General features: G+C 44.6%; 1 protein-coding gene across 1 annotated transcript; it reads right to left on the reverse strand.

Annotated features, from left to right (window-relative positions):
- Positions 1-1,939: 1,939 nt before the first annotated feature.
- Positions 1,940-3,001, reverse strand: LOC109153577. The gene is made up of 2 exons (XM_019301433.1): positions 2,618-3,001; positions 1,940-2,506 (listed from the first exon to the last, which is right to left on the reverse strand). Exons 1-2 carry the CDS (start codon positions 2,999-3,001, stop codon positions 1,940-1,942), a joined length of 951 nt encoding a protein of 316 aa, XP_019156978.1.
- Positions 3,002-15,239: the final 12,238 nt, after the last annotated feature.

Here is a 15,239-nt window from a genome sequence, read left to right on the forward strand (position 1 = left end):
AGTGGAAAGCAGGGGGCGAACAAGAGAAGCAAAAACAGAGCTAAACAGAGCATACAAAATTCAAAGAAAGCTTTCCATCTCAAGAGCTTAAATTGATATATTCTTTGTGAGATAAACACTCAGAGTGATACAGAGCTTACAAAAGAAATATCCAAGAGTGTTAGAATATTCATCAACTATAAGAGACTCAGCGCACCATTGAAGATCATCTACAGAGTCTCAAAGTTGGAAGCAAGGCAAAACTTGTTTTGGAGCAAAACAAGGGAAAGGAGGAAAGTAACACGGAGTTGTGAAATCCTGGATTGTCACACGGAGTTGTGAGATCCGAAGCAGCAGTGTCGGAAGACATTGGGCGTGATTAGTGCGGGCTTTGTGATCAAAGCACTAGATCACGGAGGATACGTTTCTACCGGATCGTAGAAGACGGGGGGAAAGTAACGCAGAGTCGTGAAATCCTGGGAAAGTAACGCGGCGACGTGAAACCCGAAGCAGCAGTGTTGGTGGCACTGGGCATGATTAGTGTGGGCTTGGAGATCAAAGCACTAGATCACGGAAATTCATTGTATCTTGGAACCAAGAAGTGGTGGATATAGTGAATTGCTCTTGGAGATAAGAGCAAGTGGAGTAGGAGGATTACACCACCTTGCGAACCACTATAAATTGACTTGTGTTCTTTACTGCTTTCTTTACTTACTGCTCTTGCTTGCTTCTCACGAGAATAATCTTGACACAATCTACACACACACCGTATCGTTTATTTATTTCCGCTGTGCAACATACTCTAACAATCTAGTTAAGAGTTTTGGTTTATCTCTGGCTTAGCAATTGTGGTACTATGCTAAAAAGTTTGAAAGTCAACTCACCCCCCCCCCCCCTCTAGACTTTCACCTTACCTCTTTTGGGACCAACACATAGCATTAGCAGCCAAAAACCCGAAGAAAAAGATAAGAAGGAGGGGATTTATGAACAGGTGATGGGGACTGGAGTTATTTAATACAGAAGATGGCATCCTGTTAATTAAATAGACAGTTGTCTCAAAAGCAAAATCCCAGAATTTTAAAGGAACAAAAGCATGGGCTAGAAGTGCTAGACCAGTTTCAACTATGTGACGATGTTTACGTTCAACACGACCATTCTGTTCATGTGTATATGCATAGGATTGTCTATGTTGAATCCCTAAATGAACAAATGAGGAATGTAGCTTTTTGTACTCAGCACCTAAATCAGACTGAATGGATTTTATTTTGCAATTAAATGTCCTTTCAACAAGAATGCGAAACTTATCAAAAATGACATAGAGATCAGATTTTAACTTCATGGGAAACAAACATGTGTAACGAGAATAGTCATCCACAACGATTACAAAGTAACGATAACCAGTAGTAGATAAAATAGGAGTTGAGCCCCAGATGTCTGTGTATATGAGATCATGAATATGAGAGCTAGAGGAGGCAACACGTGGTAAGGGAAAACGAGCAAATTTACCCAATTGACATGCATTGCATAAAGTATTATTATAATGAATAATATCACGAGACCCACTAACTAAACAAGACCGAAATATAAGACTAAGAACACGATTATGAGGATGACCTAGACGATTGTGCCAAATTGATGCTGAGGCACGTGCAGAAAGAAACGTTGACGGAGACGAACTAGATAACGATAGCATGTATAGCCCCCCTAAACTATTGCCCCAAAGAAGTATTTCCTTGGTATTGATATCCTTCCCAACAAAAAACGAGGGGTGAAACTCAAAAAAGACTTTATTATCAGATGCAAACTTTTGAACAGATAATAAAGAATTTGACAAACTTGGAACGTGAAGGATATTAGAAAGTGTGAAAGTTCTAGAAGGGGTATTAAAAGCATGACCAACATGACTAATATATAAACTCATACTGTCACCGACACGCAATGTGTCATTGCCAACATACTCTTAGGAGGTGGTCAAGGCAGCAATGTCCAGAGTAACATGATTGGTAACCCCTGTATCCGGGATCCACGTCTGAAAGCCACCAACATCAGAATTGTTTGGGTAGGTTAGATTGGCCTGGGGTGGTGGGTCATAACGATTGTAACATGCAACCACCTCGTGACCAGTCCATCTACATATCTGGCACTGAACCTGATTACCACCACAATTGCACCCGCGACCGCGGCCACCACGCCCACAGCCACCTTGCTGCCGACCACCACCACCACGGTTAAAACCACTGTTGCCGCCTCCTCCTCGCTGACCACCACAGGTTTGACCGCCACGACCTTTGCTGCCACCACCGCGCTGGACTACTAGCCCCGTCGGTGCACTGCTGTAGTCACGGCTGGAGATAAACTCATGATTGCCGAGGAAGTCCGCCAACTCCTGAAGCGTCACCGGCTGACCACGAATGGCGAGGGAGGCGGTGAGGGTACGGAACTCCTGTCGTAAGCCGCGAAAGATGAAGAGGTTTTGATCGTCTAGGGTTACCGTGCGTCCAGCGAGGGTGAGCTCTTCAACGATCACCTGAGCTCGCCCGATGTAGTCCGCAATTGACGAATCTCCTTGATCCAGACCCTATAACTGACCGAGGAGATTTAATGCGCGGGCTCGGGAGGAGGAAGACAACGCCTGGACAATGGCCTCCCAGAGAGCACGACTCGTGCGACGTCCGGCGGCTAATGGCATGACTTCATCGGAGGGGGAAGAGATAAGCATGGACAGTAACGCTTGATCTTGACGCATCCACACGGCATAGGCCGGATTCGACCGTGGCAAGGCGTCGGCGCCGGCAGGGAGAAGCACCGACAGGGAGGGATTCGTACCATCAACAAATCCCATTAAGTCATGCCCGTGAAGAAACGGAATGACTTGCGTACGACATAATAGAAAATTCTTGTAGGTCAATTTGGTGATCATGAAGTGGTGAGAGGTGGATAACGACACAATTGACGAAGCACTCGACGCAGCACTAGCATTAGAAATGGTCCGTTCGGAGGAATATACAGATCTGTCAGCCATGGGAAAGAGATAGAAAAACCCTAGCTTATTGATACCAGATGAGAACTGATTGTATTGTATTAACTATTAACAAGACATTAATTACAAAGAGATCAGATGATGTGAATATATATAATAGAGAGTCACAAGGTGACAAGGATAAGAAGTTTCAAATAGACTCGGATACATAGAGTCCTAATAACACTGAATAATAATCTACGAGAAACCTGACCTCGTAGTAGCGGAAGCGGAAGCATTGTTGATCTCCAACCACAGTTGATGTCTTGTTGTGTTGTCTCTTGAACGGTAGACCGTTAGCATTTTTTTGTCTCATAGTTGACTCAGAACCACATATGGTGTATTGGTGTCTACTAAGCAATATGAGTACCGTAATTGAATATGCTATATAATGAATGTCTTGTATCCCATCAATCTAGGTTTATATTAGGCACAGAGTCTAGTTGACTAACAACTTCTAGCTAGTTATTCAGTCAAATTAAAGCAAACTACTTAGTAAGCTTAGTAACTTACCCCACTTAATTAAGGCCCTAATATATAATATATATTATTAGGGAAAAATCTTACAATATTTATATAGACATACATGACATGCATGCATCTGGATTCTTTGACCGGTGAAATTTGAAATTCAAATTTGATCTCTGATCTATTATTTGTTGGAAAATTTTGACAATATTAGTTGGCGATCTAGAGTATATTTTTTAGCCCTTTTTTAAGGTTAGATTAAGTGTAACACCCCGTGTTACGGCCCATGAACCAATTAACTATTTACCCGGAAGAGAAGAAATAAATCTCATTAACTAATTAATTAAGAAAGGCCCACCATAGTCCATGGGCCCTTATCCCTAAACCCAATCCCCTAGTTCTAGAAGGAATAGAACTAACCCTAATTAGGGACTCTTAGATATATAAATAGGGGGCATAGAAGGCACCTAGAACCCACACCACAATAATCTCTCACCACACAAGAAGTTCCAAGAATCCCCCTAGGAGAAATCAAGAAAGAAGGAATCTTAAAGAAAGACCCTTCATAGCCAAGGAAATTAATTAAGGCTAAGAGGTAACCCATGTCTCAACAAAACCTATTTTCCTTGCTATAATTATCTTCTTTGGCCTCCTCTCTATAATTGTGTCTTAATGATTCATTTATGATATTGATGATTGTACGATGATTTTATGTGTGATCTTGATGATCTTGATGATGATAAGAGGTTCTTGATGACTATGTGATGTTCTTGATGAATCTTGATGTTTTGGCAATTAAAAGATGAACTATGATTTTATTGATTTGAATATGATTAGAGCCCTAGGTTAAAATTGGGAATTTCGTATTGCGTTATTCTTGATATAATTAGGTGGGATTTCGCATGTTCGGGTGTTGATTATGTTTAGAAGTCGTGATAGGATATGTGCTATATGATTCTTGCTTTTGATCCGTTAATTGTCTACGTGGTGTCATCAATTGCGTTTAAAAGTCTCTAAGCATGGTGTCGGGTTCCACAACGGATCCCGGGACGTTTATTTTGATAAAGAGTCAGTGGGGGGTAGGGGGACTCGGCACCTACCCGCTGCCCGAGAAGGGCGTCGCCGGCAGCGGGCAGCCGGCGGGCAGGCGACTGCCCGCTGGGCACCCGCTGCCCGGAGACTTGTCGCCGGCGGGTGGTCCTCCACCCACCGGCTACCCGCTGGAAATTTCCCCACCTCGGGATCCCGGCTTCCCCGTTTAATGTTCCCCCGATCCCCGTGGCGTCCCAACGGACTCCGTCTATCGTGCCTAAAGTCTAGTTTGATGTTTCGGGTACCATTCGTAGGATAAAAGAGTCTTTTATATATATATATATATATATATATATATATATATATACATATATATATATATATATATATGTATATATATATTGCGTGCTAGTGGAATTGGTATCCCGTTGGCCTAGTATATATATATCCCCTTAGGGTTATTCCTAGTATGTGGATGACCACGCATAGGTTTCGTTATACGATTTCTCCCCCTTCCCAATGTGTTAATGTGGGTTGCATGTGCTTGCTATGTGTTATGTGTGCATGATACCCCAATTTGGTTGCGATCAAATTGGTTATACCTGAGCTGCGGTTCAGAAGCTGGTTGTGGTCAGAATTACACTCTCGGGCTGCGGTCCACCGTTTGGTTGCAATCAAACGTTTTACATGAGCTGCGGTTCATATTCCTGGCTGCGGTCAGATGACTACTCTTGGGCTGTGGTCCATTGTTTGGTTGCGATCAAACATTATGATGAGCTGCGGTTCATCGGTCGGTTGCGATCGACCCCTTCGTATTGCGATATGAGGCAGGGTGCTGCGGGGCCGTGTCAGAGCTATATGCGCTGACCCTCATGTATGGGCATGCGATTGGTCCTGTGGCGCCACCAAAGTGTGCTTGCGTGTGACGAGATACGAATTGGGGTGATGATGTGAATGAGATGAAGTGAATCTGTGACCATAGGATATATGCTAGTATCTCTATATGCGTGATTATAACTGTTGAATGTGCTTATCCCTATTTGTCGAGTCTATTCCTGATTTTAAAACTAGCGTCTCCTAAGTATATATCTTCCTGCTTCAAAATGAATTTTCTTATATCTATATACATATATCTATCTATAATGTATTTCAACGCGTTGGAGTGGGTTACCAGCATCTCTCGCTGAACAGATATATTTGACTTTCAGGCACTGAAGAGTAGACACTGGAGCGCGCTAGAGATTCGGAGTGTAGAGTAGATAGTTTCCCTTTTTGGCCTGCGTGCCATGCTTACGTATTTACATTATTGAGGATATTAGCTAGTTAGCCTATGCACCTGAGTTCTCTAGCTCAGGTGTGGCATAGCACCCCGTACTCTACTATATTATGTTTGGGATTTAATGAGAATTTACCTTTATTATATAAGTCTTAAAAGTTTTATAATTTCGGGGTGTTACAGTTGGTATCAGACCCTAAGTTTGACCATAGGATAAGACTCTTAAGACCAAGAGCTTTGAACAATAGGCTTAAAACACTAGGAAGATAGGACTTAGGGAATCGTAGGACGCGCGGTGAGACTGTGAGACCTTACACTTTCCCTCAACCTAACCCACACGTAATTTTAATAATAAACTCTCTCTACACACATAGCATCAAGGTAAGGATGCAAATTAATATCAACCTATGAACCCCATGATGGCACCAAGGAGGAAACAGACAACAACACCGAAACTTCCCACACAGGAGTTCTTGACTCAAAATCTACAACGTCTGGCTCAAATTGCCCAGACACTAAACAATGCAGTCCCCCAACCATTACCACCAAACAGAAACTTGGAGATCCACCGCCAAGTCGCGGAATACCAACCGCCCACCTTCTCAGGGGACGAAAATCCCACGACCCTCGAAGAATAGATCGGAACCTTTGACAAAATATTCAGGGCAACGGGATGCCCGGAAAGCCACCAAGTAGAGGCGGCCTCCTTCTACTTCAGACACGGGGCCGACACCTGGTGGGTCCACGAGAAACCCAATTGTGAACAAAGCCCCGGGTTCAATTGGGAATCCCTAACGACACGACTACAAGAACAATTCTACCCCAGTCACCTGAAAGCAACCATGTACGAAGAATTCCTCCATCTAAAATAGGAAGCGACCCCAATCACAAAATACCACTGGCAGTTCCTCAAGCTAGCTCGCCTCACCCCCGAACTAGTACCTACAGAAACAATCAAAGTCAAGAAATTCATAAAAGGCCTCAATCCCGAAGACCAGAAGGCCCTAACTATACAAGAACCGAGAACTCTCAAAGAAGCCTATGCCAAGACACTCCAACTACAACAAATACCCGACGAACCACAGGAAACACGCCTGAGATACAAAAGGAAATCTAAAGAGAACCACACGAACTCCCTCCGGGAGCCTAAGGCCGCCAAAACCACCTCGCCCCACAACAACGCGACACCGGCCACTCAAGGAAGGTTCCTTAGCATAAGCAAAGCCAAAATCGGAGATAGTAACATAGTCTCCGGAACCTTCCTTGTACACACCACCCCCGCCACTGTACTATTTGACTCAGGAGCTACCAACTCATTTATAGCCACCGAATTCGCCGCTCACCTCGGTTTCAGCGCCGACACCAAAGTACAACTGCATCTGGTGAAATCATAAAATGTGACTGCATGTACAAAAACATAATAATCACCATCGAAGGAGTGGAATTCCCTAGCAACCTAATACAATTCAGACTAAATGGGGTACAAGTGATCTTGGGCATGGATTGGTTAAGGAAATTCCAAGCACAAATCCTATGCGGTGAACAAAAAGTGGTCCTACGGGGACCGAACGGCAAGATGGTATCCTACCACGGAACCCACAAGGATCCAGAAATCAAATTAGTAAACATGATAAAAATGAAGAAATATCTAACTCAAGGGAACGAAGCCTTCCTATGCTCGGTCAAGGACCTCAACACCGAAATAGCCAAACCCCAAATCATTCCAGTGGTAAACGAATTCACCGATGTCTTCCCGGACGAAATCCCCGGAGCACCCCTAACCAGAGAAGTCGAGTTCACGATAGACCTAATACCAGGCGCTGCCCCGATCTCTAAACCACCTTACAGGCTGGCGCCAAAGGAAATGAAGGAACTGAAAACACAACTTCAGGAACTACTAGATAAGGGGTACATCCGCCCCAGCACCTCACCATGGGGAGCACCAGTATTATTTGTTAAAAAGAAAGATGGGAGCATGTGTTACACCCCGAAAATTTTAAACTTTTAAAGCTTAAATAATAAAGGTAAATTCTCATTAAAACATAACATAAAGAGTACGGGGTGCTATGCCACACCTGAGCTAGAGAACTCAGGTGCACATGCTAACTAACTAATGTCCTCAATAATGTAAATGCATAAGCATGACACACAGGCCGAAAGGGAAACTATCTACTTCTACGCTCCAAGACTCTAGCGCGCTCCAGTGTCTACTCCTCTGTGCCTAAAAGCCAAATATATCTGTTTAGCGAGAGATGCTGGTAACCCACTCCAACGCGTTGAAATACAGTACATATAGATATATACATAGATATAAGAAAAACCATTTCGAAGAATGAAGATATATCCTAAGAGACTCTAGCTTTTAAAACAGGGAATAGACTCGACAGATAGGGATAAGCACAGTCAACAGTTACACCATTTACAAGCATAGGGAACAGACTCGACAGTTAGAGATAAGCACAGCCAATAGTCATAACCAAGCATATACAATTTACTAGCATGTATCCTATGGTCACACTTTCATAATATTCATAACGTCAAACCATCCATATTTCATCACATAGCACACTTTGATGGCGCCACAGGACCAATCGCATGCCCATACATGAGGGTCAGCGCATATAGCTCTGACACAGCCCCGCAGCACCCTGCCCCGTATCGCAACACGGAGGGGTCGATCGCAACCGAACGATGAACCGCAGCTCATCATAATGTTTGATCGCAACTAAACAGTGGACCGCAGCCCAAGAGTAGTCATCTGACCGCAGCCAGGAATATGAACCGCAGCTCATGTAAAACGTTTGATCGCAACCAAACGGTGGACCGCAGCCCGAGAGTGTAATTCTGACCGCAGCCAGCTTCTGAACCGCAGCTCAGGAATAACCAATTTGATCGCAACCAAATTGGGGTATCATGCACACATAACACACAGCAAGCACATGCAACCCACATTAACACATTGGGAAGGGGAGAAAACGTATAATGAAACCTATGCGTGGTCATCCACAAACTAGGAATAATCCTAAGGGGTTCATACTTCTTTCACCTAGGCCAACGGGATACCAATTCAACTAGCATGCGATATATATAAGACTCATTTATCCTATGAACGGTACCCGAAACATCAAACTAGACTTAGGCACGATAAACGGAGTCCGTTGGGACACCACGAGGGTCGGGGAAACATCAAACGGGAAAGCCGGGATCCCGAAGTGGGACAATTTCCAGCGGGTAGCCGGTGGGTGAAGGGTCACCCGCCGGTGACAAGTCTCCGGGCAGCGGGTGCCCGGCGGGCAGTCGCCTGCCCGCTGCCGGCGACGTTAAACCTTGCCGCGGGTAGGTGGCAGGTCCCCTACCCCCCACTGACTCTTTTTCACAAATAACGTCCCGGGAACCTTTGTGGAAACCGAAACCATGCTTGGACACCTTTAAACGCAATTGATGACAACATGTAGACAATTAACGGATCAAAAGCGAGAAACATGCGGCACCTATCCTATCATGCTTTCTAAACATAATTAACACCCAAACATGCGAATTCCCACCCAATACATTAAGAATAACACCATACGAGTTTCACGTTACATCCTAGAGCTCTAATCACAATTAAATCATCAAGAACGTAACCCATCTTTTAATATCAAGAAATATCAAGATTCATCAAGAACATTACACAATCATCAAGAAACCCTTATCATCATCAAGATTATCAAGATAAAACCATATCACCAATTATCAAGATCACATCATTAATATCATAACAATTCATCAAGACACAAGAATGTAGGAGGATGCCTAAGAGAGAGAGATCATAGCTAAGAAAATAGGTTTTGTTGAGACATGGGTTACCTCTTAGCCTTAGTTGATTTCCTTGGCTATGAAGGGTCTTTCTCTAAGTCTTTCTTCTTTCTTGATTTCTCCTAGGGGAATTCTTGGAATTCCTTGTGTGGTGAGAGATTATTGTGGTGGGGGTTCTAGGTGCCTCCTATGTCTCCTATTGATATATCTAAGAGTCCTAATTAGGGCCCAATTACTATAGGCTTGCTAACTCTATTCCTTTTAGGACTAGGGGTTGGGTTTTAGAGATGAGGGCCCACGGACTATGGTGGGCCTTTTCCTAATTAATTATTGTAATTTAATTCTTTCTTTAGATAATTGGTTAAGTGATTAATTGGTTTTAGGGGTCGTAACACGGGGTTTACAGCATGCGCCTGTGCATCGACTACAGGGAACTAAATCAAGTCACGATAAAGAATAAATACCCTCTTCCCCGAATCGACGACCTGTTCGACCAACTGAAAGGAGCCGGGGTGTTCTCGAAAATTGATTTAAGGTCTGGATACCATCAGATAAAAGTGGCCAACCCAGATATTCAGAAAACGGCTTTTCGAACACGTTACGGTCATTATGAATTCACGGTGATGCCCTTCGGACTCACCAATGCACCCGCTATATTCATGGACCTCATGAATCGGGTATTCCGACCCCACCTAGATAATTTCGTCATTGTATTCATCGACAACATCCTGGTCTACTCCCAAAACAAGGAGGAACATGAGAGGCACCTCCGCACAACCTTGCGAACCCTACGAGAACACCAACTATACGCCAAGTTCTCCAAATGTGAATTCTGGAAAGACAACGTAGCCTTCCTGGGCCACGTAATAACCAAAGAAGGGATCAAGGTGGACCCCACCAAAATCCACGTCGTTAAGGAATGGCCCACCCCAAAATCACTTTCGGAGATCAGAAGCTTCCTAGGACTAGCGGGCTATTATAGAAGGTTCGTACCCGACTTTACCAAGATAGCCCAGCCTCTCACCAGACTCATGAAAAAGGAAACCCCTTTTCAATGGGACAACAACTGCGCCACAGCCTTTCAAGAATTGAAAGAGAAGCTGACCACGGCTCCCGTCCTACCCCTTCCATCCGGGACGGAAGGATTCGAAGTCTTCAGCGACGCCTCCAAAAAGGGGCTGGGATGCGTACTAATGCAAAAAGGCAAGGTAATAGCATACGCATCTAGACAACTCAAAACCCACGAAGAAAATTACCCCACACACGACCTCGAGCTAGCCGCCATCGTGTTCGCTGTGAAAATTTGGAGACATTACCTATATGGAGTACAATGCAAGATTTACACGGATCATAAAAGCCTAAAGTACATCTTCACCCAGAAAGACCTAAACATGCGACAACGAAGGTGGTTGGAACTTATAAAAGATTACGACTTAGACATCCAGTACCATGAAGGCAAGGCTAACGTTGTGGCAGATGCCCTAAGTCGAAAGACTAACCACTCCCTCAACACCACCTGGATCCTGCCTGACCAGCTATACAAGGACTTCCAGAAGTTGAAATTGGAGGTAGTAGAGCAAGGACAAACCAATTCTGAGATCCGCCTATTCAATGCCAGAGTCATACCCACGCTATTCGAAGAAATCAAGGCCGGACAATATCAAGATCCAGAACTAAATAACATTCGAGTCACCCTAATTCAGGAAAAAGGCGGACCCTTCGAGATATGCAAGGATGGCAGCCTCCGCTATCAAGGAAGGTGGTGCGTGCCCGCAACACACCCCCACCTAAAGCAACGAATCCTAAAAGAAGGACACAACTCCCCATACTCAGTACACCCCGAAGGCGACAAAGTATACCACGATGTGAAAAAGATGTTTTGGTGGCCCAACATGAAAAAGGAAGTCGCAGACTTCGTGGGCAAATGTCTGAACTGCCAAAGAGTAAAGGCTGAACGATGCAAACCCAAAGGACTCGTCCAACCCCTGGAGATACCACAAGGAAAGTGGGACTCCATATCCATGGATTTCGTCGGAGGATTGCCCACAACACCAACCGGCAAGGATAAAATCTGGGTGATAGTGGACTGGCTAACCAAGACAGCACGGTTCATTGCTATGAAAGAAACATGGACCATGACGCAGCTAGCTCGGGCCTACCTGAACCAAGTAGTAAAATACCACGGGATCCCCCGAAACATTGTGTCCGATAGGGATCCCAGGTTCCTCTCACAATTCTGGAAGTCTCTACAAACAGCCCTAGGGACACAGCTGAATCTGAGCACTGCCTTCCACCCCACTACTGACGGCCAAACCGAGAGAACCATCCAGACTCTCGAGGACATGCTAAGGGCCTGCATGTTAGATTTCCAAGGGACATGGGAAGAACATCTAGACCTCATCGAGTTCTCCTACAACAACAACTACCACGCGAGTATCCGCATGGCTCCCTACGAAGCTCTGTACGGTCAAAAATATAGAACCCCCTTATGTTGGGAAGACATGGTCAGCCCAGTGACACTAGGACCCCAATACTTACAAGACACCATAGCTAAAGTCAAGCACATAGAAGAAAGAATGAAGGCCGCCCAAGACCGCCAAAAATCCTACGCCGACCTAGGGAGAAAACAAGCCGAGTTCACCACCGGAGACAAGGTCTGGTTGAGAATCTCACCCACGCGAGGGGTAATGAGGTTCGGAAGGAAAGGGAAACTAGGCCCCGGTTTATCGGCCCCTACGAAATCATAGAAAGAGTCGGGAACCTGGCCTACCGCCTCGCCCTACCCATCGAACTGGAACGGGTACACAATGTATTCCACATATCCCAACTAAAGAAATATGTACACGATCCAAGCCACGTGCTACAACACAGGGCCGTGGGCCTCAACGACACACTAACTTACGAAGAAAAACCCGTAAGAATCCTGGACACCAAGACAAGAACCACTCGCCAGCGAGCCACAGAAATGGTAAAAGTCCTCTGGACCAACCATGGGACCGAAGAAGCAACATGGAAACTCAAAGACACAATGAAGGAACGCTATCCCGAACTCTTCACACAAGGTAACCAGGGCGAAAACATAGGAGAAGAGACGAGGGCACTTTACGAGGACCAAAGCTTCGGGGACGAAGCTTCCCATTAAGGGGGGGAGAGTGTAACACCCCGTGTTACGGCCCATGAACCAATTAACTATTTACCCGGAAGAGAAGAAATAAATCTCATTAACTAATTAATTAAGAAAGGCCCACCATAGTCCATGAGCTCTTATCCCTAATCCCAATTCCCTAGTTCTAGAAGGAATAGAACTAACCCTAATTAGGGACTCTTAGGTATATAAATAGGGGGCATAGAAGGAACCTAGAACCCACACCACAATAATCTCTCACCACACAAGAAGTTCCAAGAATCCCCCTAGGAGAAATCAAGAAAGAAGGAATCTTAAAGAAAGGCTAAGAGGTAACCTATGTCTCAACAAAACCTATTTTCCTTGCTATAATTATTTTCTTTGGCCTCCTCTCTATACTTGTGTCTTGATGAATCGTTTATGATATTGAAGATATATTCATGATGATTGTAAGATGATTTTATGTGTGATCTTGATGATCTTGATGATGATAAGAGGTTCTTGATGACTATGTGATGTTCTTGATGAATCTTGATGTTTTGGCAATTAAAAGATGAACTATGATTTTATTGATTTGAATATGATTAGAACCCTAGGTTAAAATTAGGAATTTCGTATTGCGTTATTCTTGATATAATTAGGTGGGATTTCGCATGTTCGGGTGTTGATTATGTTTAGAAGTCGTGATAGGATATGTGCTATATGATTCTAGCTTTTGATCCGTTAATTGTCTACGTGGTGTCATCAATTGCGTTTAAAAGTGTCTAAGCATGGTGTCGGGTTCCACAACGGATCCCGGGACGTTTATTTTGATGAAAAGTCAGTGGGGGGTAGGGGGACCCGCCACCTACTCGCTGCCCGAGTAGGGCGTCGCCGGCAGCGGGCAGCCGGCGGGCAGGCGACTGCCCGCTGGGCACCCGCTGCCCGGAGACTTGTCGCCGGCGGGTGGTCCTCCACCCACCGGCTACCCGCTGGAAATTTCCCCACCTCGGGATCCCGGCATCCCCGTTTAATGTTCCCCCGACCCCCGTGGCGTCCCAACGGACTCCGTCTATCATGCCTAAAGTCTAGTTTGATGTTTCGGGTACCATTCGTGCCTAAAGAAGCATGAACCCCTTAGGGTTATTTCTAGTATGTGGATGACCACGCATAGGTTTCGTTATACGATTTCTCCCCCTTCCCAATGTGTTAATGTGGGTTGCATGTGCTTGCTATGTGTTATGTGTGCATGATACCCCAATTTGGTTGCGATCAAATTGGTTATTCCTGAGCTGCGGTTCAGAAGCTGTCTGCGGTACATTCTCGGGTTGCGGTCCACCGTTTCGCTGCAATCAAACGTTTTACATGAGCTGCGGTTCATATTCCTGGCTGGGGTCAGATGACTACTCTTGGGCTGCGGTCCACTGTTTGGTTGCGATCAAACATTATGATGAGCTGCGGTTCATGGGTCGGTTGCGATCGACCCCTTCGTATTGCGATACGAGGCAGGGTGCTGCGGGGCCGTGTCAGAGCTATATGCACTGACCCTCATGTATGGGCATGCGATTGGTCCTGTGGCGCCACCAAAGTGTGCTTGCGTGTGATGAGATACGAATTGGGGTGATGATGTGAATGAGATGAAGTGAATCTGTGACCATAGGATATATGCTAGTATCTCTATATGCGTGATTATAACTGTTGAATGTGCTTATCCCTATTTGTCGAGTCTATTCCTGGTTTTAAAACTAGCGTCTCCTAAGTATATATCTTCCTGCTTCAAAATGACTTTTCGTATATCTATATACATATATCTATCTATAATGTATTTCAACGCGTTGGAGTGGGTTACCAGCATCTCTCGCTGAACAGATATATTTGGCTTTCAGGCACTGAAGAGTAGACACTGGAGCGCGCTAGAGATTCGGAGTGTAGAGTAGATAGTTTCCCTTTTTGGCCTGCGTGCCATGCTTGCGTATTTACATTATTGAGGATATTAGCTAGTTAGCCTGTGCACCTGAGTTCTCTAGCTCAGGTGTGGCATAACACCCCGTACTCTACTATATTATGTTTGGGATTTAATGAGAATTTACCTTTATTATATAAGTCTTAAAAGTTTTAAAATTTCGGGGTGTTACATTAAGATTCTCTTAGGGGTGCGAAGATTAATTTAGTTTATATTTTTACTTGCACAAATGGCTAATGAGTGAATATAATTTTACATTTTCTACTCTCAGTGTTATTTTATTTTTCTGTTCATAATTACTGCCAATAACACCTCCGCTGAAGTTCGAACTCACAACCTCCCACATGGGAGTCCAATCTAGGTGCCATCTGAGCACAAGGTGCTTAGCCAGTGTTATTTTATTTGAGATACAATTTCTTTAAAATGATTTGAAGAATCTAAGTACTTGTGGTATTATATATATAATTAAAATGAAGATTGAAAGAGCTCGAATTACTCCTGATGGAATAATCACGGAGCAGGATCGGAGCGGAGCATTACGGACCGGGTCGGACCCGGCACCCAGCCGCGACGCGTGGAGAGCCGCCCCGCGGTCGACCAA

The sequence above is a fragment of the Ipomoea nil genome, unplaced genomic scaffold (genome assembly GCF_001879475.1).
Source record: "Ipomoea nil cultivar Tokyo-kokei standard unplaced genomic scaffold, Asagao_1.1 scaffold2510, whole genome shotgun sequence".
Taxonomy (NCBI): Eukaryota; Viridiplantae; Streptophyta; class Magnoliopsida; order Solanales; family Convolvulaceae; genus Ipomoea; species Ipomoea nil.

Excerpts from the sequence above, each read along its gene's own strand:
- LOC109153577 (XM_019301433.1), bottom strand. The coding sequence starts at position 3,001 with ATGGCTGACAGATCTGTATATTCCTCCGAACGGACCATTTCTAATGCT. Across the intron at positions 2,507-2,617 it reads GTGCTCTCTGGGAGGCCATT|GTGATCGTTGAAGAGCTCAC; the intron begins GTCCAGGCGTTG and ends GGGCGAGCTCAG.